Consider the following 20,541-nt stretch of genomic DNA (forward strand, 5'->3'; position numbering starts at 1 on the left):
AATAACCTCCACCACCTACCTTCTGGATACCCTGGGGCTGTGGCAGGAGGACCAGGGATTCTTTGAAGCTGAATCCCAGGACATTCTTCAAAACTTGTGTCTTGTAATATAGAGACTTATAATACAAATAACTGAAAAATAACTGAATTAACTTCAGCAAAACTGGGAATCTCTGGCTTTACCAACTAGACAACCAGGTTATTCTAGCTTAAAGCAGGTAGATTCCAGACTTCCTCTTTCATAAGACTGTTATCTGTAAGCTGGCCCCATGACAACCCATGACAGCCCTAGGCAACTCCCAGCTCGCCTACCGACTGTCAGCAATCATAGTGGGACAATGATTTTTGCTGACTTGGACCCACTTCTAAGCCAAGCATAAGGGGAGAAGAAGATGCTGGACGGTCCAACAAGGAAGCTGAGCCCACCTCTGGAAAGGACTCACAGGGTTAGGAGGGCTCCTGGGTTTATACTTGATCTTCTCCAGAGTGCCTTTGCCAAAAGAGGCAGTGATACCAGAAGGTAAGAAAAGTCCTGAGGTGCCCCCTAGGTAGGAGATAAGAATGTACAGCCTCAACAGTCCAGCAGCCTCATACCAGTCCCTTCTCCTCTGCAAACCCCTCTTTTTGGCCCTCTATAGCTGCTTTTGCCAGACTGATCATGGCTGAATCAGCAACAGGTACTTATGTGTGTCTGACTTACCTAAGATGATATGATATAGATTTTTCTTTTATTTTTTTCTTTTTTGTTTGTTCGTTTTTTTCAAAACAGGTTTCTCTGTGTAGCCTTTAGCTGTCCTGGATTTGCTTTTGTAGACCAGGCTGGCCTCAAACTCACAGTGATCCGCCTGCCTCTGCTTCCCTGAGTGCTGGGATTAAAGGCTTTTTTTTTTTTTACTTTTTCTGCTTCTCTATGTGGGCTCTTCCTGGATTCTACTTCTGTCTCCTAAAAATATCTTCTCGTCTCAGCTCAGCTTCTCCTAGACCCTACTTTTCTTTTTGTTTTGTTTTTTCAAGACAGGGTTTCTCTGTGTAGCCCTGGCTGTCCTGGACTCACTTTGTAGACCAGGCTGGCCTCAAACTGACAGAGATCCAGCATGGCCTCCTCCTGCCTCCTGAGCACTGGGATTAAAGGCTTGGACCCTACTTTTCTACTCCTTGGTCTCCTGGACCCTACTCCTCTTCTTCTCTAATTCTATCCTTTCCAGTAGCTCAACCAGCCTTTCTTCTCTTTTTTGATTCCCAAGCTTCTCTAATTCCACCTGCATTTTTTCCAGTAGCTTAACTAGTCTTGCTTCTGTTTTTTGATTTCCAAGCTTCTCTAACTCTACCCACATTTTTTTCTAGTTGTTCAGCCAGTGTTTTATAAACAAAATAGCCCAAAATGAGGAAAAGGAGGAAAAAAAAAAAAAAAACTGCTGCTAAAAACCATGCAAGGTGTGTCCCAACAACAGCCTCAAAAAATACCCTGTCAGCTTTTTGAAACAAAGTATCCATCCCTCTTTTTCCTGCCTTTTACTCTACAGTACTTGAAATTAAGTTTCCATCTGTCTAGCCACATTGGTGGCCACTTGTCTTTTAATGTTTCTTTTTCTACAAATAGCCTGTCCCAGTTGGGTACCAAGTGTAGATTTAATTTTTTTCTTTAGCTACTTTGTATGGGTCCTACAGTGGGTTCTTCTTAGAAGATAATCCTAATCTCTGGCTCAAGTCTTCTCCTGGATCAACTTCATTCTCTTATTTTCATTCTACTCAATATTTTTTTCTTCTCTTCTGTAGCCCTTCTCAATCTTCTTTCTTCTTGCATCAACTTCTCGACCCTGCTCCAATCCTACTCCTCCATCTCCAGTCCATCTCCTCCATCCTCCTGGACCCTACTCTGCTGTTTTTTTTTTTTTTTTTTTTTTTTTTTATATTCTCTCCTATACCGGGAAGTCCAAGAGACAACTGACACTGAAGTTCATAGGGTCAAACAGCTAAGCATTCCCAAAGAGTCAGTTGACTAACCATTAGAGATCCTTTAAAGGGCCAGGCACATAAAACAAAAAACACACTACAACATAACTCCCAGCTCCAGGCTTGGTGCTATCTGACTGGGTAAGATTGTCTCTCACTTAAATTCTTCAAGGATTGTCACTGACTTTGGATTGCTCTAGTCATTTCATGAGTGTCCTGGGGGCATGTTCTAGATAAACCCCTTTCCCTGAGAGGCTACCATTATAGAATAGGGGTCAGGTTCCCAAAACTAGCATATTGAACCATACAAGACCTGCCAGTCACATTGACTTGCAAAAGACTCCGCACCCACTCCTGTCCCAAGTATTACAGACAGCATACGAGGCTGGTTTGTGCAAAACTACAGCGTAATTACAGTGTATGTGCAGTTCCTTAACCCCTCACGACTCCCATTGCAAGCCCTGCCTTGCAGCATGGTATGTGACTGGCTATACCTCAAGGCACACTCAGATTCGCCTGCCTCTGCCTCAGAAGTGCTGGGACTAAAGGCGTGTGCACCACTGCACTGTTCTTAATGAAACGAAATTCACAGACTACCTCTCTCACACTGTGGGTTGTACAGGTTGATTCCTAACTCTTGATAACTGAAGAGTGGAAGGCAGCATGTTTATCTTCACAGAAACAGCTGAAACGGTAAGGAATAGGTTAAACAAGCAGCTGGACTGCTGACCTCAGGATGACTATTGTGGGATGTTGCCTTCAGTGGCACCTGGGTATCCCCACCCTGTAAAGAGTGGTTTCCTGTTCCTAAGCTGTGTTTTATAGGTATCTTGATTTATGTAGAATACCACCTCCCCTTTTCACCGTAATCTTGCTCTGGATTCTCCTTGGCTTCTCAGCCCTTATGATCTCTATGGAAAGAATTTAAACAACACATAGCATAGAGTAAGAGATAGGTAGAGTTTATTACAAACCTTTAAACTGCTGTTCTCAAGGGTGAAAGTAGGCAGTGGCCACAGGGACCATTGTAGAGCAGAACACACTCAAAGAATGAGAGTGGACAATGACCAAAAAGGATCACTGCAAAGCAAAATACTCATGGTCATAGGTATGGGCTGAAAGTATGGGCAGGTTCATTGGCCTAGTGCCTAGGATGGCTTTCCATATAACCCTCCAAACATGAGGAGCTGAGCAGAACAGAGAAGGACAAACACAACCCAAGTTAAAGTAAGTTTTAGTTCAAGCCAGAAGGTGGTGACACATCTTTAATCTCAGCACTCAAGAGCACAGGCAGGCAGATCTCTGAGTCTAGCCAGCCAGCCTAGTCTTCAGAGCAAGTTCCAGGACAACCAGGGCTACAAAGAAAAACCTTGTCTCAAAAAAATAAAATAAAATAAAATAAATAAATAAATTAAAAAATAAGGGAAAGAAAGAGGAAAGAAAAAAATCTCCACTCCAACTAGATAGCACTCTTCTAGCCATGTCTAACCTGTAACCACATTCAGTAGGATAGCCATTAATTTCACCCAACACAAGAATCATAAACTTATTTAAAACATATTTTTGTGATTTTTTAAAAACTGATTGCCAGTAGAGGACAGCATATCACAGTGACAAAAATTGTTCATGCCTAGATATATTCATGTCATGACTCCACCCAAGGTCATAAATACAACTCTGGTCACTTTCTAGGAACCAGTGATCAGTTCCACAATTCTAGGTTTTGGTTTTTCAAGTTGATTATGAGACGGGGATTCATCCCCAATAACTTCCAAGCCTGCTAATATCTAAGTAGTTACCTAATACCCCTGTGCATCTGTTGTCTTGGTGTATGCCAAGTACTATGTGCCTTTATGACCAACGCAGAGTGAGAACTCTAGATGCTATGCCCCTCCCAAGCCCCCTGGTTAACTCCACCCACAATTATTATCACAACTTGACCTTGGGGGAAGCAGGCTTATAGCATACAGCCATGGGGGCAGGACTCTGGAAGCTGCCTGGTCTAGAGCTCCTAACACCACTTTGCATCTTCACCCTGGTCTGGTGTTACTGCTTGCTATCTCTTCACTGTGGTGAACCGTAGCTAGGAGCTGACTGCATGTCGTTCCTCCAGCAAAAGTTTTCCACCATTGGTCCAAAGCACAGTTCACATATCACAGAGAGTAAGTTTATTCTAAGCCAAATCTGAGTGATCATGGCCTGGAAACATGGGTTTGGGTTTCACCCAATAACTTTCCAATATGGAGAAAAATAAGGTCATGCTCATGGGCTCCAGGTGTTCATGAATTTGGAGAAATACAGTTCCAATCAGCCAGTATCAACTTGTTCATCCATCATCTGGGGGCTGCTTGGACTGGCTCTAGCCCTTGTTGTTCAGAATCAAACTTCCAGGGATGCTCATGCATTCTTGGTGCATGAGTTTCAGTTCTGTGAGGTACACTGACCCAGGCTGCCGGGCCATGCGGCTCTTGGCTTAGCTTTCAGGGGAACTTCACCACTTACTTTTGAAATGTAAATTTGCGTAACAGCTTTATTTTTTGAAAATAGATGTGTATTCTTAGACACTGAGACTCTAGAAGCACACAGAGGTTGATATCAGCTGGGGAGGAAGGCAAACACAGATTCCATTCCTGACCAGTGGTCAAACTGACAAAGAGGTGGGAGCCAATGTAGTCTGAGTAAGCCCTGGAGCAGCTCATGGCAGCTGCCAGGGTTTGAGTGAGCTATGCAGCTCTTCCCTGTTAAAAAAAAAAAAAAAAAGAAGAAGAAGAAGAAGAAGAAGAAGAAGAAGAAGAAGAAGAAGAAGAACCATTTGTTGAAAGGGTTAATTCCTCATCTCTTTGATCTTCCCTACAGATGGGGTGGGGTGACCTGGGTGTGTATGGAGAACCCTCCAGAGAGACCCCAAATTTGGACCGGATGGCTGCAGAAGGGATGCTTTTCCCAAACTTCTATTCTGCCAACCCTTTGTGCTCACCATGTAAGTTGCTGCTGCCCCACCCCCATCCCACTCTTGGGACCAAGGCAGCCAGCAGAGCCTGGCATGTCTGCCCCTCCAGCCTCCTCTAGGTAGAACAGCCTTTTCTCAGGTGTCAGGAAGGCTGCAGGTCTAGTGAGGCCTTTGTTGCTGATTATACTGACCCCTGACTCTGAGCCTTCTGTTTGAAGCTTACTAAAACCCTTTAAGGGTAATAACCCTAGTTTCTATTATCTGCTTCCCAGCAAGCCCAGATCCCTCTGCCCTAGGGGAAAGTTGATGTCTGTTTTCCAGAACTGCCACACTGTCCTCAGAGTATTGTCTGTACTTCCTGGTCATAGGACATGGATATGGTGGGGAGGCAGTCATGTCCTCTTTCCAAAGAATGTTGCTCCTACATTTGTGCGTAGAGAAGTTTTGACTTTAAGGAAGAACAGTAGATGCAGTGAGGAGTCAGTAGAGGGCAGGCCGTGTGGCCTACAGTCTTGTGGCCATCCTAGGGTCTAGAGAACTGAACACAGGAACAGAGCTGAGTAGCAGAGCTCAGCTATATAAACCTCCATTCATCAGCATTGTGCCGTCATCTCCCAGTGCCTGACTTCTGCAATGCAGAGGCTGGAGGGGGTTGAAACACAATAGCAGGGCAGTGGTGGCACACGCCTGTAATCCCAGCACTCAGGAGACAGAGGCAGCCAGATCTCTAAGTTCAAGGCTAACCTGGTCTACAGAGTGAGTTCCAGGACAGCCAGGGCTACACAGAGAAACAAACAAAAAACAAGAAACACAGCAGTTGAGTGTCAACCTGATGCATTCATGACAGACATGTCTCAGGAACAGTGCATGCGGGAAGCACTGCAGAGGGTCCTACTGGATTTGTTCAGAGCCTGTTTTTATCTTTCCATGTAGCCAGGGCAGCCCTGCTCACAGGACGGCTGCCCATCCGCAACGGCTTCTACACAACCAACGCACATGCGAGGAATGGTACGTTCCCCACTGCCCCTTGGTCCTGTAGGTACCTCTGTCTAAACTAGGGAAAGCTGGTGTCCAAGGCTTCAGTGTGAGAGGTTTGGGGCCTGGAAGGGTAAATAAAGACAACCTAAGGCAGAACTAAGTACCACAGTGCAGATTCCATGTCACAAGCTTCCTTCCTCAATTGGCCCAATGAGAACCAAGTGAGTGCTGAGGCACACAGCTTCCTCCGACCACCCTTGGGGCACTGCCTGGCATGACTCCTATTCCACTGGGAAAGCTATGGGGTTTCAGGTCAGAGCGAGGAATGTTCTAGAAACAAGCTCAAGAGCTTGAATGGGGCCTCTAGGGACAGGGTGCCAGATGAGATGGGATTTCAAGTGGCCTTGAAGAAAAGGCCAAGATCATGGAAAGAACCAAGATCATGGCCTGTGAGGAACAGCATGGTGTCAACTGGCAAACCAGGCTGGAGAGGTGAAAGACATGTCTGGTGGAGGCACCATGACACTATCTCCACAGTGTTGGTGCTAACGTGGAGGGCACTTAGGAACATCTTAATAGGTGTCCTGGACCCCTGCGAGTAGACTGCACAGTGTGCCGGCAGCCAAATGTGGGCGAGTGAGGCTCAGCACAGATCTCGGGTGACCGCCAGCCTACTCTCCAGGCCTGACCACAGTTCTGCCTGTCCGCCTTGATAGAGCGGTGTGTGTATCCATTACAGAGATGGGTGCTTCTGATGCAGTATTGTTGTTCCAGCTTACACACCTCAGGAGATCATGGGCGGCATCCCTAACTCCGAACACCTCCTGCCCGAGCTCCTGAAGAAGGCAGGCTATACCAACAAGATCGTGGGCAAGTGGTGAGTCCTAGACCTACCTGTGAGTGGGGCTTTTCAGCTGAGAACCTCTTGGCCGGAGCAGAAACAGGATTCCAGGTCCATTTAGATTTTTGTAGGAAATTTTTGTTTTCTGAGGCAAGGTCTCACTATGCTAGCTCAGGATGATTTTGGGTCCATGATCCTTTGCCTCAGCTTTCCACATGCTGAGACTGTAGTCAATGCACTATCTGTGCTCTCTGTGGGGAGCTTTTAAGAACTTGTTGTTTGGGGCTGGAGGGATGCCTCAGCAGTTAAGAGCACTGGCTGCTCTTCCAAAGGTGCTGAGTTCGATTCCCAGCAACCACATGGTGGCTCACAACCATCTATAATGGATTCTGATGCTCTGTTCTGTCATGCTCGTGTACATGTAGCTAAAGCTCTCATATACATAAATAAATTTTTTTTTTAAAAAAGAACTTGGTATTTCAGGCACACAAATAGTACACAGATGTGCACGCAGGTAAAACATCTATGTGCATAAAATAAAAATAAAGACATCTTTTTAAAAATTAAATTTAAAAAACCCTGGTATTTAAAGTCAGGAATTCAGTGAGTGTGGTGACAGACACCTTTAATCCCAATATTCGGGAGGCAGAAGCAGGCAGATCTCTGTGAGTTTGGTGCCATCCTGATCTACACAGCAATCTCCAGGCCAGACAACACAGTGAGACCCTATTACAGACAGCATAAGAGGCACCTCCTCACCTTCCCAGACCCCAAGCAGGTGGCAAGGAAGTCCAGGAAACCATGGCAGAGGCGGGCAAGAAAGAGCAAAGAGCTGGAGGCCCCACCGTAACCACAGAGGCCTGCGTCTTGCCTAACAGTCCTCCCACGTCTACAATTCCTCCTGTCAGTGTCTGAAGGGGCCAGAGCTGAATAGGAAGCAAGTTTCTTCAGAGCTGCTCATCTTCCTGCATGACTTCTGCTAGGAGAGAGGTGACCAAGAAGAACAACTCTGATAGGCTGTGAAAGAGGCACAGTGAGCAGAGGCCAGTGGAGGGAGCAGGTTCTCAAAGGATGGCAGCGGATCTTCAGTTGGTCTTCTATGAGCAGAGTCCAGTGCTGTCAGCTGCAGCAGGACTGCTCCACGTCCTTGGCACAGACCTCAGTACTGAGGGTGTGGAGCTCATCTTCCTGACCAAGTCCCACATGGACAGAGCCTGGACCCCTGCAAGTAGACTGCACAGTGTGCCGGCAGCCAAATGTGGGCGAGTGAGGCTCAGCACGGATCTTGAGTGACCACCAGCCTACTCTCCAGGCCTGCTCACCTGCTGGCGAGCACCAACTGCTGTTAGGACCAAGTGCATAGACCTACAGATGTGTTGGGCAGGACACTGGTCATGCTTCTCCTACACACAGGCTCTAGGATACTGGACATGGACATGAGGGTCCTTCCATCTGCCCTGCGATGTCTGGAAAGGACAAGTATCTTGCAGCGAGCCTGAGAGTATGTTGATCAAGGAGGATGTAGGGCAGGCTGCTACTTAAAGATCTGAGATGTCACTGTACCATAGTGCTGCACTGGCCCTCAAAGGGTTGACATAGATTGAAGGTCAGAGAATAGCTCTGAAGGTTCACTGTGCACAGACATCAGGCAGAGCAAGCGCTGTAGAGGCAACTATGCTCTGCCAACCTCCCCTGCAAGTAAGGAAACTGAGTCCTAGACAGGCATTCTTTGCAGAGCAGGTAGAGTAGTTGCTGACCAGCCAGTTCCTCCCCCAAGACTTTTCCTGCCTCTTAACCCCACCTATGGAATGAGTACTTGGTGACCTTGAATCTGCACACTCTGTGCCTAGAGCCTCCCTGAAGCCCTTCATCTATGACAGCGTATCCCAGGTCCAGCTAGAAAAAGGACATTCCACCTGAGGGTGCTGTGTTAAAGCTGTGCCTAAAAAGGGCTTTCCGCAGGTGTGTGTACAATACAGATCAACAGTTCTGTGTCCCAGGCTAGATGGTGGTGCCTCCCACAGCATGTTTGTAGTCAGTGGCAGCCTACGGTGCTCTGATGAGCAGGTGGAAGCTGGAGTCCCCGGGAAGGACAGGCGCCGCTTCAGGACTACCCCGGGACTGCTGACCCACTTATGCGAGTGGTTGAAGCGGGGATAGACTTCTCAGCAGCCTTCTTGTGGCTACTACCAGATGGAGGGAATACAATTAAGTGTCCTTGAAAGAACGGGAGGCAGGATAGGAAGCATGGGTAATACATGGCTGGCATGGGGTGTTTTATTTACTCCAATTCAGTTCATGCCCTGGGCTCTGAGGATAAGGGTATAGCCCTAAGCTACATCTTCCCACCCGGCCACCTTCCTTGTGATTTCCCCTTAGTTGGGGGAATGCTCTGACTTTTGTGTTAGGACATGGAGCAGTGACCTGCCTGTAGAAACCCAAGGAAGAAACACAGACCTTAGAGTTTCCATAAGGGGAAGTAAAGGCAGGAGGAAGCTACAGGAGATAGCTGAAATGAGGATTTGAATCTAGCTTGTTTCAAGGCATTTGGGAGATTTTTCTCCATGCACCATCCTTCAGGGTTTCTTTCTAGAATCCTCAAGGACTTCTAAACCCGCTTTTGTGTCTCATTGTGCCCAGGTGCCATTTGCTGTGCTGAGACACCCTCAGCTGTGCCCAGAAGCCCTTGGCTTTGTCAGGACACTCTCTGCTCTGCCGATATGCCCTCAGTTATGCTTAGATGCCCTTGGATATGCCTGGAGCTCTGGGTGCTAACATTATCTGGGGAGGGCAGATGGTCTCCTGTGCTCCCTCTTCAAGTGAGGTCTTAACCTTTTGTATTTCGGTGTGTCCAGACCATGGGGTGCTGGGCTGCTGGCAGGCTGCTTATATGGTTAATAATTGTGATGGTGATGGATTGTTGCTGATCAGAACATTGGAATGTCCCCAGTGAGGGGTCTCTGAAGTGTCTTGGTTCCTGTTTCCAGGCATCTGGGTCACAGACCCCAGTTCCACCCCCTGAAACATGGATTTGATGAGTGGTTTGGATCCCCCAACTGTCACTTTGGACCTTACGACAACAAGGTCAAGCCCAACATCCCTGTGTACAGGGACTGGGAGATGGTCGGCAGGTAACAGACAGAGCTCCTTCCCTTCCCTCCTGCCCCATTCCTGTGGCCTCCGCTCCTGTCCTTTGCCTCTGGTGCTTGCCAAGGAGCAGGGCTGGTGTTCTTGAACGACCAGCTAACATCTGGGATCCTATGTGCTGGGAATGAGAGCTGTTTCTTAGTTTTGCCCAGGGCCTCCTAAGACTCACCTGAGGCCATTTCTAACCTTTTCATAGTCATTTTCCTTTTAGACTCAAAGGTCCCCCTGCATCCGATGTGTGCTCATAGGTTTGTGTTTTGAGGGGTTTAGGACCGGTGTACCCCCTTGGTGAGTAATGGTCATCTTTAGGCACTGAGTTGGCCTTTTAGCTGAACACAGAGAGGAGACTGTGGGGCCAAGTTGATGTGAGAGCCACTCCAGGGACTGCCTACTGTTACCATGAAAAGAGATTGCTCTGGAGGGTAGCCCACCTGGTCAGGCCTCAGAGGGAGACCTCCAGCCTGTAGCTCTGGGGTCAAGGACCTAACTCATCTTTCTTGACTTGCTTAGTTTTTTCTTTTCCTTCCTCCTTTGTTCTTTGGGTGGAAGTTCTTATATCAGCAGGTCTAAAAGCTGCTAAAAGCCAAGCATTGCTCTCTTAAAAAAAATTAGTGCTTTCTATCATCAGGGACCCGTCGTGTAACCAGTGACAGTTAATCTTTCAGCAGGCTGTAGGACAGCTTTACCTCTCAGAAAGAAGCCTCTGGAGCTGGGAGGATGGCTCAGTTGATAAAGTGGTGGCTTCTCAAAGGCAAGGACCTTAGTCAAGTCTTTGGTGCTGGTTATGTAAAAGCTGAGCAGGAAGAGAGAGAGAGAGAGAGAGAGAGAGAGAGAGAGAGAGAGAGAGAAGAAAGAAAGAAAGAAAGAAAGAAAGAAAGAAAGAAAGAAAGAGAAAGGAAGGAAGGAAGGAAGGAAGGAAGGAAGGAAGGAAGGAAGGAAGGAAGGAAGGAAAAAAATGGGTTGGGTGGTGATGGCACACACCTTTGATCCCAGTACTTGGGAGGCAGAGGCAAGTGGTAGAAACCAAAAGAGAGGGAGAGAGAGAGAGAGAGAGAGAGAGAGAGAGAGAGAGAGAAGATAGGCAGATGGCATGCCTTTGTAATTCTCATTCTGGGGAGGCTGAGACAGGAGGATCCCTGGGACTCAGTAGCCCATCAGTCTAATTGGTGAGTTCAAAGCCAATGAGAGGCTCTGGCTCAGCATGGCAGCACTTTAATCCTAGCACTTGGGAGACAAAGGCAGGCAGATCTCTGAGTTTGGGGCCAGCATGGCCAGGTCTATCTAGTGAGTTAAAGGCTAGCCAGAAATATACAGTAAGGCCCTGTCCCCCCCCAAAAAAAAAAAGTTAATAATAAGAGAGAGATCTCGATATCTCGATATTGTCCTCCGTCTTCTTCATACATGTATACCCACTGTATACACGCCTGCACTTACATGTGTACCTATACACACATATACACACACATCTATTTTTAAAGCCTATGTCCTCAGGTACACCTCCTGACCTTGTCTCATCTCTGCGGCACGCACACACCCTGCAACTTGTTCAACACTCATCTTACATCCTGGGCCCATGAGTGGCCTTGTCTCCTCAGACAGGATCATCACCCAGGAGATGAGCAAGCCTCACATGAACATTCCGGGTTTTTCTGTGAGATTGAGGAAGGGGCTTTCCTGACTAAATTCTGGCTTTTGTTTTTTGTTTTTAGATTTTATGAAGAATTCCCAATTAACCTGAAGACTGGGGAAGCTAACCTCACCCAACTCTACTTACAGGTAAGGCTGAGTGGGCTGTGGAGGCAAGGAGACAGGAGGAAGCCAGGGAGGCAGGGGGATGAACTGGCCTGCGGCAGAGGAGAATGGAGGCCTTTCTCACAGGAAGCTCTGGACTTCATCCGGACACAACATGCGAGGCAGAGCCCCTTCTTCCTCTACTGGGCCATCGACGCCACTCACGCGCCAGTTTATGCCTCAAGACCTTTCTTGGGTACCAGCCGTCGAGGGCGGTGAGTCAGTCGTGAGTCCCGCTGAGGCCTTCAGTTATGCTGAGAGCCATTGGGTTGCCAGGCTGGGCCGTAATGGAAAGTCCAAAGCAGCTGGGATGTTTTTCACTGGGGGAGATTTCTCAGCATACATGAGGCCCTGGGTTCAATCCCTAGGATCATGAAAGAAAGAAAGATACAAACATCCATGCCTCAGAAACCTCCTCCAGCCTAGGAGCAGCGATGAAGGGAAAGCTGTGGAGGTTTCCACCTTGTTTGCAATGAACCATTGAACTTCCCTCTGAGAAGCAGCTAGCTGCCCCATTGCTCATCTCTGAAGTGATAAGATTGGTGTTTGGGTCACACTAGTGCCCTTTGCTTCCTGATAGAATGTCAGCTTCCCCTGCAGGTATGGTGATGCTGTTCGGGAAATAGATGACAGTGTTGGAAAAATCCTGAGCCTTCTGCAGAACTTGGGCAAGAACACAATTGTCTTCTTCACATCTGATAATGGCGCAGCCCTCGTTTCTGCTCCGAATGAAGGCAAGTTCTGTTTCCTGTCCTTCTGCCCCAGGTAGAGACTAGAAGGCAGCTAGACTTCTAATATCCAGCAGCAGGTCTTGACCCTGCTCACTCGGGCCTGTCCTGGGTTCACATGAATTTGAATCCTCTGAGAGACAGGAACAGGCAAATGCCAGGGGGAGGAGATGCTGTCTCAGAAAGGTCCTTATCTGCAAGAGGCTAGAGTTTCTAGCAGCCTCAGACTACAAGAGACTTTGGTAGCCAGGGCTTTGGCAGAACACCTGGTAGTGCTGGATTAGAGCAGTTTGGCTACTACAGAGGCAGAAATAACACCTTCAGCCTTGGGAGCTATCTAAAGGGAGAGCCTGGAACAGTCACCCATGATGCTCAGCTATCAATATGAGGCTGTCAAGGCTAACCTCCTCAGCCTGGACTACCCTTAGGCATCTTAGGCTCTGATACCTGGGGTGGCATCAGCCCAGTGTCCTGGTGGCTTCCTGATTTCAGGTGAAGAAACCCAGTACCAAAGGAAAGCTATTCGGCAATAGAAAAGACCAGCAAGTCTAGCCAGGATGACCTGGGGGCTTTCGGTACCCAGCTCTGTGACCCACAGTACCTTAGTTCTCCTGTAAGCTTTCCACATACATCTCAGAGAAAAGAGTAGGACCCCATCACCTCCCAGCACATGCCCAGAGCTCAGCTGCTACCTATTTGGCCAACTCTCAGGATTGGAAGGTGCTAGGCAGAGGAAAATGATATCATTTTTAACGATTACCTCAAGTTCTTGGCAGCTGCCTTTTTGTGTGGTAGGTTAGAAGCCATCCTGCATCTAAGGTGGTGAAAGATGGTGGGCCTGGAAAAAGATGAAAAAAGTCCCTGAGTCTGTCAGCTTTAGGCTTCAACTTGTTATAAAAAGTAGAAAGTGCGTGCTAGGATACAAGGGGATTCTGAAGATGAGCAGACAGGGCAAAGCGGACTTGTGTATCCTTGCCAACAACTGCCCAGCTTTGAGGAAATCTGAAAGAGAGTACTGCGCCATGTTGGCCAGAACTGGTCTCCATCACTACAGTGGCAATAACTGGGCATGGCATCTGAAAATACTACAGAGTATGCAAACTGGCTGTCACTGACCCAGGTGATTCCATTATTACTAGAATCATGCCAGACTGATGCAAAGCAAACCAGGGAAGTTTTTCTTGAACAAAATTTGCCAGAGTTTGCTTTTAAAACATTTTTTTTAAAGTTAAAACACAAGCTCACACCTAGCTTAAGAAGCAAGAATAGAATATGGTCACCTTTAGGCCTCAGGCACAGCTCTGGCTACCTAGCAGATCCTCCCGGTGTCCATGCCTGTCTCTTACTAGTTGGATTAGTCTGATTGGGGGTGGGGTGAATAGAGCTGCTGGGCTTCTGACTTGACTTCTTTTCCTATGCTGTTTCTGCTGCATAAGGAGGAGAAGCAGGATCCCATGGGAGCCACAGAGCACAGTGTCTGCCATTGCCGTGGAGGAGTCTTGCTTGACTTTTCACTAGGGAAATGCTTTGTTTCTCCCTACCCTGTGTTTTGGGTGCCTGAGATAGCGTCTCACCAGCTCATGCTATGGCATCTAACCCTGTAGAACAGGCCCACCCTGCTCCAAGACCCTTGAAATTCCTCCTTGTGTCTAGAATTGAGAAGGAAAGGGGCTTTGCCCCTAACAGCTTCCCACAAGCTTGTTCAGGGACTAATAGGTTCAAGTTCCAGTTGTGTGCCCTGCCCCTCCCTATACACTGCATGAAGACCAGAGGGCATCTAGGGTAGGCTGATTTTAAGTAGAACTCTCCCCAGTCAAGATGTCTATAAATATTAACTGAAAGCAGCAGTGTCTGTGGCCTGTGATAGGAAGGGGTTCTATAGCTGTGTCCTCATTCCGAGCAGTTGCTCCTAGTGGGGTGGTGGCTCCTGGGGCAAGAATTTTCTGTTCTCTTTGGAAAGGTGCAGCTGGAGCATCTTAGTTGCCTGGTCAGAGCTACCCAGGTCTCCTGACTTGTATCTGCAACCTCCTCCTGGTCCTTTGTCTCTGTGATGACCTCAGGACTCAACTGTGCCTAACAAGGGGTTCAGAAGTCAGGATAGGCCACTTGCCAGGGAGGTGCTGGTGTGTCCCTGATTCCCCCAAAGACCCTGGGTCCTGAGATCTTAAGGCTGACTCTCATCTCCAGGTGGCAGCAATGGTCCCTTCCTGTGTGGGAAGCAGACTACATTTGAAGGTGGGATGAGGGAACCTGCGATCGCATGGTGGCCAGGGCACATTGCTGCAGGCCAGGTGAGTCACCGTGCCGCACTGGAGCTATCTTTCCTCCGAGGTCTCTCAGGGGCATTGGTACCTGGCAATGAGGAGCCTTTTGTAGTCAATTGACTGTCCATGTTCTGTGGACCTGCCACAAGGGATAGCTGCAGCCCTGCCTGGGACTCTGACATCTTTGTGGCAAAGAACAGAGGTGGGATGTCAAGTGGGTGCAGTGTGTGTCTTCCTGAGGCCCAGTCTGGCCACCTTCATGCCAGGCAGCACCTTCACTCCCAAGCCCTGGCCCCAGGTGGGTCACTCCTTGTCTAGAAATCCATTCTGGAACTTGTAACTTGCTGCACATCCTTAGTCCCATCTCCTGTCCTATGTCCCCATTGCTGAGTCAGATCTTATAGCCACAGAGTCCAGAGACTGTAATGCAGATACCCCTGGTGGCGATCATTCTGCCAACCACAAGCAGTCTGTACCCTTCCCTCTAATTGCACATAGGAAAGTGAAGGCCAAAGAGGTCACCTGTCCAGCCTGCCAGCTACTAAGGCAGAACTGGCAACAGCCATCCAGCCATGGGACCTACATTCCTAGTCACCATACTTTGGATAGTCTCCAGCAACAATTGGGTCCTGCCCTCAGTACCTCGCTTCTAACCCTAGACCTGACTGAGCCTCTGCACCTCATTCTGCTAGTGACATACATGGGACTTCCAGGTCACACTAATTGCCAGAGCCTTGAAGGTCGGTGGAGCTCAACCTTGGTTGAGTTTGTTGAACAGGCCTGCCTGTCATCTGGCCAGCTTCCTCTGTAAAACTGAGTGCCTATGGCAGTAAACACATCACACATAAAAGAAACATGACTAGTGGGATGCTACTGGGCACTCAGACTGGCCATGACCATCTATCTGACCCTTATGAGAGGGACCTGGACCACAGCTGCACCAACTCTTCATTTCCCAGTGCCATTACTTCCAGCTCTCATGTAGCTGTGGAAACATTGGGCCAGTTGTCATTGGGTGAGGAATGGGAGACACATGAGGTTTTCCTGGGAAAGGACACTTGGAATGGCCTTTGTTTTCCCATGAGGAACAATATCCAATCCTGGGTTACACAACCCCCCAACCTTTCACTGGCAAGGCTCAGAGGGACACCTGGGAAAGAGGAATTGGAGCTTCCCACAGCCCAGGGTGCCTAACTCTACTTATGTCCAGTGGGTTCAGAGCATCTGTTCCACAGCTGTTTTTGCCAGATTTCCTCAGGAGGCAGCAGCTGAGGAGAACCAAGGCTTGAAACTGGAGTCAGCCTTGCCTTCCGAGGAGAGAAATAGCAGTGTTCTAGGCTTATGGATTTCTTTTCACTAAGCTTCCCAGAAGATGCAAGCTGGGATGGAATCACATGGGATTCAGGCTGTGTCTATGATAACAAACGTTTCCTTAAACACCCTGTCAGTCATCTACCTGAGGCAAACACTTAGCCTTCCTGTTGCCACACATGGCAGCAGTGGTCTAATTGCAGCCTTTGACCCAGTTTCATCTCAGAGGAGCTGACAGCATCCTCCTGCTGTTGAATACAGTATCACAAACAGCTCGTGTGCACTCAGCTGCATGCAGCTGGCCATCAGACCCCCTCCTTTCAATCAGCTCACCTATGCAACATGCTTCCTTCCTCCCCCCCCCCCCCTTTCTGGAGGGAACTACCTAGAAGAACTTCTAGAACCTAGAAGGTGCCATGAACCATTCAGAAGACTCTGTTCCCTACAAAGGCTTCAGAAGGCCTCTGTTATTCCCCCGCCACCATAGGTAGGGAGACCCTGGTTAGAGCATGCACCTTCAAGAATGCCCTAGTCCCAAGCAGGCTGTAAAGAAGAGTATCCATGCCAGACAAGGACCTCATTGAATAGTACAAATCCTATCTGTTAGATTTCAGGACACAGAGGAAAGAGACAAGAGTCGGACTGACCTTAACAGATGGATCTTTCTTCTTTTCTTCTTGTGACAGGGTTTCTCTGTGTAGCCTTGGCTGTCCTGGACTTGCTTTGTAGGCCAGTCTGGCTTCAAAATCACAGACAGATATCTGCCTGTCTCTGCCTCCCTGAGTGCTGGGAATTAAGGCATGCGCCACCACATCTAGCTGGGGCTGTTTATTTCAAACCGTGAAAGACAAGACACTTTTCTGTGGGAAAGAGGGGTCTTCAGTGGCTGCAGAAGATGGCTGGGGTCTTTTTATAGGGGAGAGTGTGAGTTTGGGGATGAGGAAATTGGTGCTACAGTAGAGTACATGCATATTGCAAGACTCTCTCCTGGAATTGTTTGTCCAGACAAGGCCATTTTGTCTTTAGAAACTGCCTCCTCCCCCATCCCCATCAGGCTACAGTGATAAGTGACTGAGTTAGGCAATGGTAGTAAAGGGCTGAGGTTTCAACATCGAGGTGGGGGATTTCAGCAAGCCTTAGGAGATCAGCAAGTTCCTTGATCAGGGTCTGGCCCAGTTTTTCAAGGTTTATTTGACAGTATCTCCAGCTGACACAATTGAATGAGGGCCAAGTGATAAGAGAAGTGCTGTCAAACTGAACTCCAGCTGAGGTCCTCACAGGCTGCTGTGGAGTCACTTCTTCCTAGAGGATCACAGATGCATTTTTCTGAAGGACTATGCTCACCTTACACTGACCTTCCTGGGCCACAGAGGTTCAAGGAAAAGAGATGAGCACACTTCCTATCAGAGACTGTAATGCAGATGCCCCTGGTGGCGTGATTGCACACAGCAACACTTAAAGGGTTTTGGGGAGTGGGTGAGCCCGTGAAGGTGACCAGTTACAGAGGAGACTGAGCCACAAAAGACCCCAGCCACTCACTGACTGGGGTTGTCCTTGTGTCATAACACAAGGGGAAAACAGTCAGTCAAGCACCCTTCCCACAGGGCTAACAAGTCCACAGATGAACAGTAGTGGGCCCAGCAAGTGCCTCTGGCTCTCTTGTAACTGTCTTCTGGCTGGGTGAAATAGGAGACTGGACAATTTGGTTTGGTTCCTTTCCACCTGGCTTCCTTGCTACTTCCAGGTCCTTCCTGAACTTTTCTCCCTTGATGTACAAAGCTCACAGTAGCTGTCAGGTATCAAAATGAATATTTCCTGCCCTCCTGGAACAGCTAAGCCTTTAAAGGTGGAACCCTTGTGGTGTCTCTCTGTGAGGAGCCAGGAGGAGCTGCTGACATTCTGGGTCTACCATCTGGGGCATGAGTGTGGCCTGACTCTGGGGTCAGATGCAGTTTAAGTCCCATCTGCCACCCGCCCCATGCTATCAGCCCCATGACTCCACCCAACCCTGGCTGTGACTGCCCCCCTCCCCAGCATGTGGCAGGTGTAAGTGTTGGAGCATATGTGCACACTTGCACACCCAGAGGAGAATCTGGTGCTCATCACCCCAGGCTCAAACACCATCTGGTCAGGATGGAGTGCCTCAAAGGAGTACTACATCCATTTCAGGTCAGCTACCAGCTGGGAAGCATCATGGACCTCTTTACCACCAGCCTGTCCCTTGCAGGCCTGAAGCCACCCAGTGACAGGGTAATCGATGGACTTGACCTCCTCCCCACCATGCTCCAAGGCCAAGTGATAGACAGGTTGGTGCTAGACAGTCTCTGTTTCAACCCTAGTCCTGCCTCCCTTGCCCCTACTCCTCAAGATGGGGCCCAGAGCTATAACTTCCTGCACAGGCTATAATGTTCTCATTGGCTAGCTATGACCCATATAGAAGGAAGCAGGAATGTAGATGCTGGAGCAGAGGGAGACAAGATGGTACTGAAACCTGTATTAGACCTGGGATGTGCACCTGGGAAGAGGACCAGCCTGCACCCATCAGACCACTGGGAAGCCCGGACTCTTAGGAAAGCATCTTAAGGCTTGGAGTGGGGGGAGGGGTATCCTTCCAAGAGGTATAGGCTTTTCCCAGTCCCAGACCCATCTGATTTCCAAGAAGGAGATCTCAGTGCTACCAGCTCAACTCCTTTGCCAGCCCAACCTCCTAGGGCCTGGCTTTGCCTCACCAAAGGCCAGGAAGAAGCAGGGAATGACTCAGGCCAATCCCTAGAACTTTTTGGCTACACACACGGGGCCAAGTAGGACTCCAGGACCTCATGCATGCGAGGAAATCATTCTGTCGAGCCACACAACCCTAAGCCCTCCTACTTCCTGTCCTATGTGGCCTTAGTACATCTTTTAAAGTGTTAGCTGATACCCACTTGGAGGCATGAGCAGGCACCAATTCCCCAGCTAGGAGCTCCACATGGGAATACATGGATTTGGTCATGATTCTTTTTCTCCTCAATGCAACAGGCCCATATTTTATTACCGTGGCAACACACTAATGGCAGTCACTCTTGGCCAGTACAAAGCCCACCTCTGGACTTGGACCAACTCCTGGGAGGAGTTCCAACAGGTACAGATCCCTGAGTACAGGCCCCCTGGGAGGAAGCACCATTGTGAGGCCCCTGGAGAACTGAGTTCTGTAGTGACAATTTTGGAATTTTAATTTTTTTAAAAACACAAAAATATTCAAGAATGTGTTTTTATTTTAATCCCAAGTATGGGGATATGGGGTTGCTTTGCAGCATCTGACTATGATTTGCCTTGTCCTCTAGTAGAGGCATGGTTTTGCCAGTTGCAGATAGTTATACAATTGTGTGATGTTTGGAATTATGGGAACTTTTCAGAGGGTGAATAAATACTAGAGTCCCAAGAGGCCGGGTTGGTGGTTGATGGTTGTTAAGTGGAGAGTGTGGTTTGTGCTTTGTTAGTAGCCATGCTCAAAGAAGCAACAAGAAGAAAGAAATTAGATTTAGGGATCTCTCTCTCTCTCTCTCTCTCTCTCTCTCTCTCTCTCTCCTCTTCCCTCTATCCTTTCTCTCCTATGTAGCAATAGGGGGTGAAACCAGAGGGAGATAAACGGTGGGAAAAAGAACCCACAAAGTAGCAAAGACCAGATACAGAGTTCTATCTACTTCTAAGCTACCTTCAAGGGAGGTACCATGGCTCCACAGCCTCCCTCCCTCGTGTGGGTCCTACCCATTCTTAGTTTTCATGTACAGATGACTAGAGGTAGAGTTTGGGCACACTTCTTTCTCCCTCGTATGACATGGGCTCCCAGGGCCATACGAGTGGTAGGGCGCAAACCCTCTCTCCTGGGATGTCCTGCCTTCACAGGAGGCCTTCAGGTTCAGGCAGAGGGCCTCACTGCCCACCACAGCTCTCGTTAGCACCCTTCTCTCACCCTCCCAGGCTGCTAGACACAGTGGTGGCCTGCCCAGGCCCAGATGCTTTTGGCCACAACTGGTGGCATCAGTGTCACCATCCTGGTGACTGCTCAAGGTCTGAAGGGGAAGTGCCACATCACGTAGCCTAGGCCCCCTGCTGGCCCCTCAGTTCTCATGGAGCTGCCATAGGCCTTGTGTTCTGCAAGCTGGTAGTCCTACCTCCTCCATCCCCTCAGGCTCTGCAAGGTCCTTGAACACATGAAAACCTACTAATGTGCCTTAATAGGGAAGAAAATTGCTTAATGAGAGACCTAAATGCTAGAACATTCTGAACAAACTAGGAGGCAAACTGCAACTGTCTCAACTCAGGAGGCTCCAGCTAGGCAGGGCTTTGGGCTGGGCAGGATGCCAGGCTGGGCTGAGTGTGTGGGCAGGTGAACAGCATCTACCGGGGTGGACATGTGGCTATGGCTCAAAGGCAGTGAAGTTTGGGGCAGCCTAGGACAGTGTCCAAAACCCATGCTTCGCATATCCCCTTTCTGACCCATACTGCTTAAGGGCCATCCTAAACATTGGCCTGTCATGCCCTCAGAGACATTGTCCTAGTTAGAGTTTCTATTGCTGTGATGAAGAGCCGTCACCAA

The 20,541-nt window shown here is 48.6% G+C and overlaps 2 protein-coding genes across 4 annotated transcripts in view; both read left to right on the plus strand.

The window, feature by feature from the left end:
* Galns (galactosamine (N-acetyl)-6-sulfatase) overlaps positions 1–20,541 on the plus strand; it is a 33,499-nt gene that overhangs the window by 1,693 nt on the left and 11,265 nt on the right. For 2 of the 3 annotated variants that reach the window (XR_002476238.2, XM_021631185.2), the window contains exons 2-11: positions 4,809–4,932; positions 5,836–5,910; positions 6,655–6,757; positions 9,709–9,852; positions 11,578–11,644; positions 11,747–11,874; positions 12,260–12,393; positions 14,575–14,678; positions 18,132–18,268; positions 18,981–19,083. Coding sequence is in view for 2 of the 3 variants with exons in the window: in XM_021631185.2 (XP_021486860.2) it covers positions 4,809–4,932; positions 5,836–5,910; positions 6,655–6,757; positions 9,709–9,852; positions 11,578–11,644; positions 11,747–11,874; positions 12,260–12,393; positions 14,575–14,678; positions 18,132–18,268; positions 18,981–19,083 (1,119 nt within the window). In the remaining variant the exon portion in view is untranslated. The remainder of the gene's footprint in view (positions 1–4,808; positions 4,933–5,835; positions 5,911–6,654; positions 6,758–9,708; positions 9,853–11,577; positions 11,645–11,746; positions 11,875–12,259; positions 12,394–14,574; positions 14,679–18,131; positions 18,269–18,980; positions 19,084–20,541) is intronic. The other variant, XM_021631188.2, reaches the window with a different exon arrangement.
* Positions 12,945–13,542, plus strand: LOC110545204 (large ribosomal subunit protein eL30-like). The gene is given in 3 exon segments (XM_060393240.1): positions 12,945–12,984; positions 13,207–13,450; positions 13,452–13,542. Coding segments are annotated over 3 exon segments (375 nt in total).

This window comes from Meriones unguiculatus, chromosome 10 (genome assembly GCF_030254825.1).
Source record: "Meriones unguiculatus strain TT.TT164.6M chromosome 10, Bangor_MerUng_6.1, whole genome shotgun sequence".
Lineage (NCBI taxonomy): Eukaryota > Metazoa > Chordata > Mammalia > Rodentia > Muridae > Meriones > Meriones unguiculatus.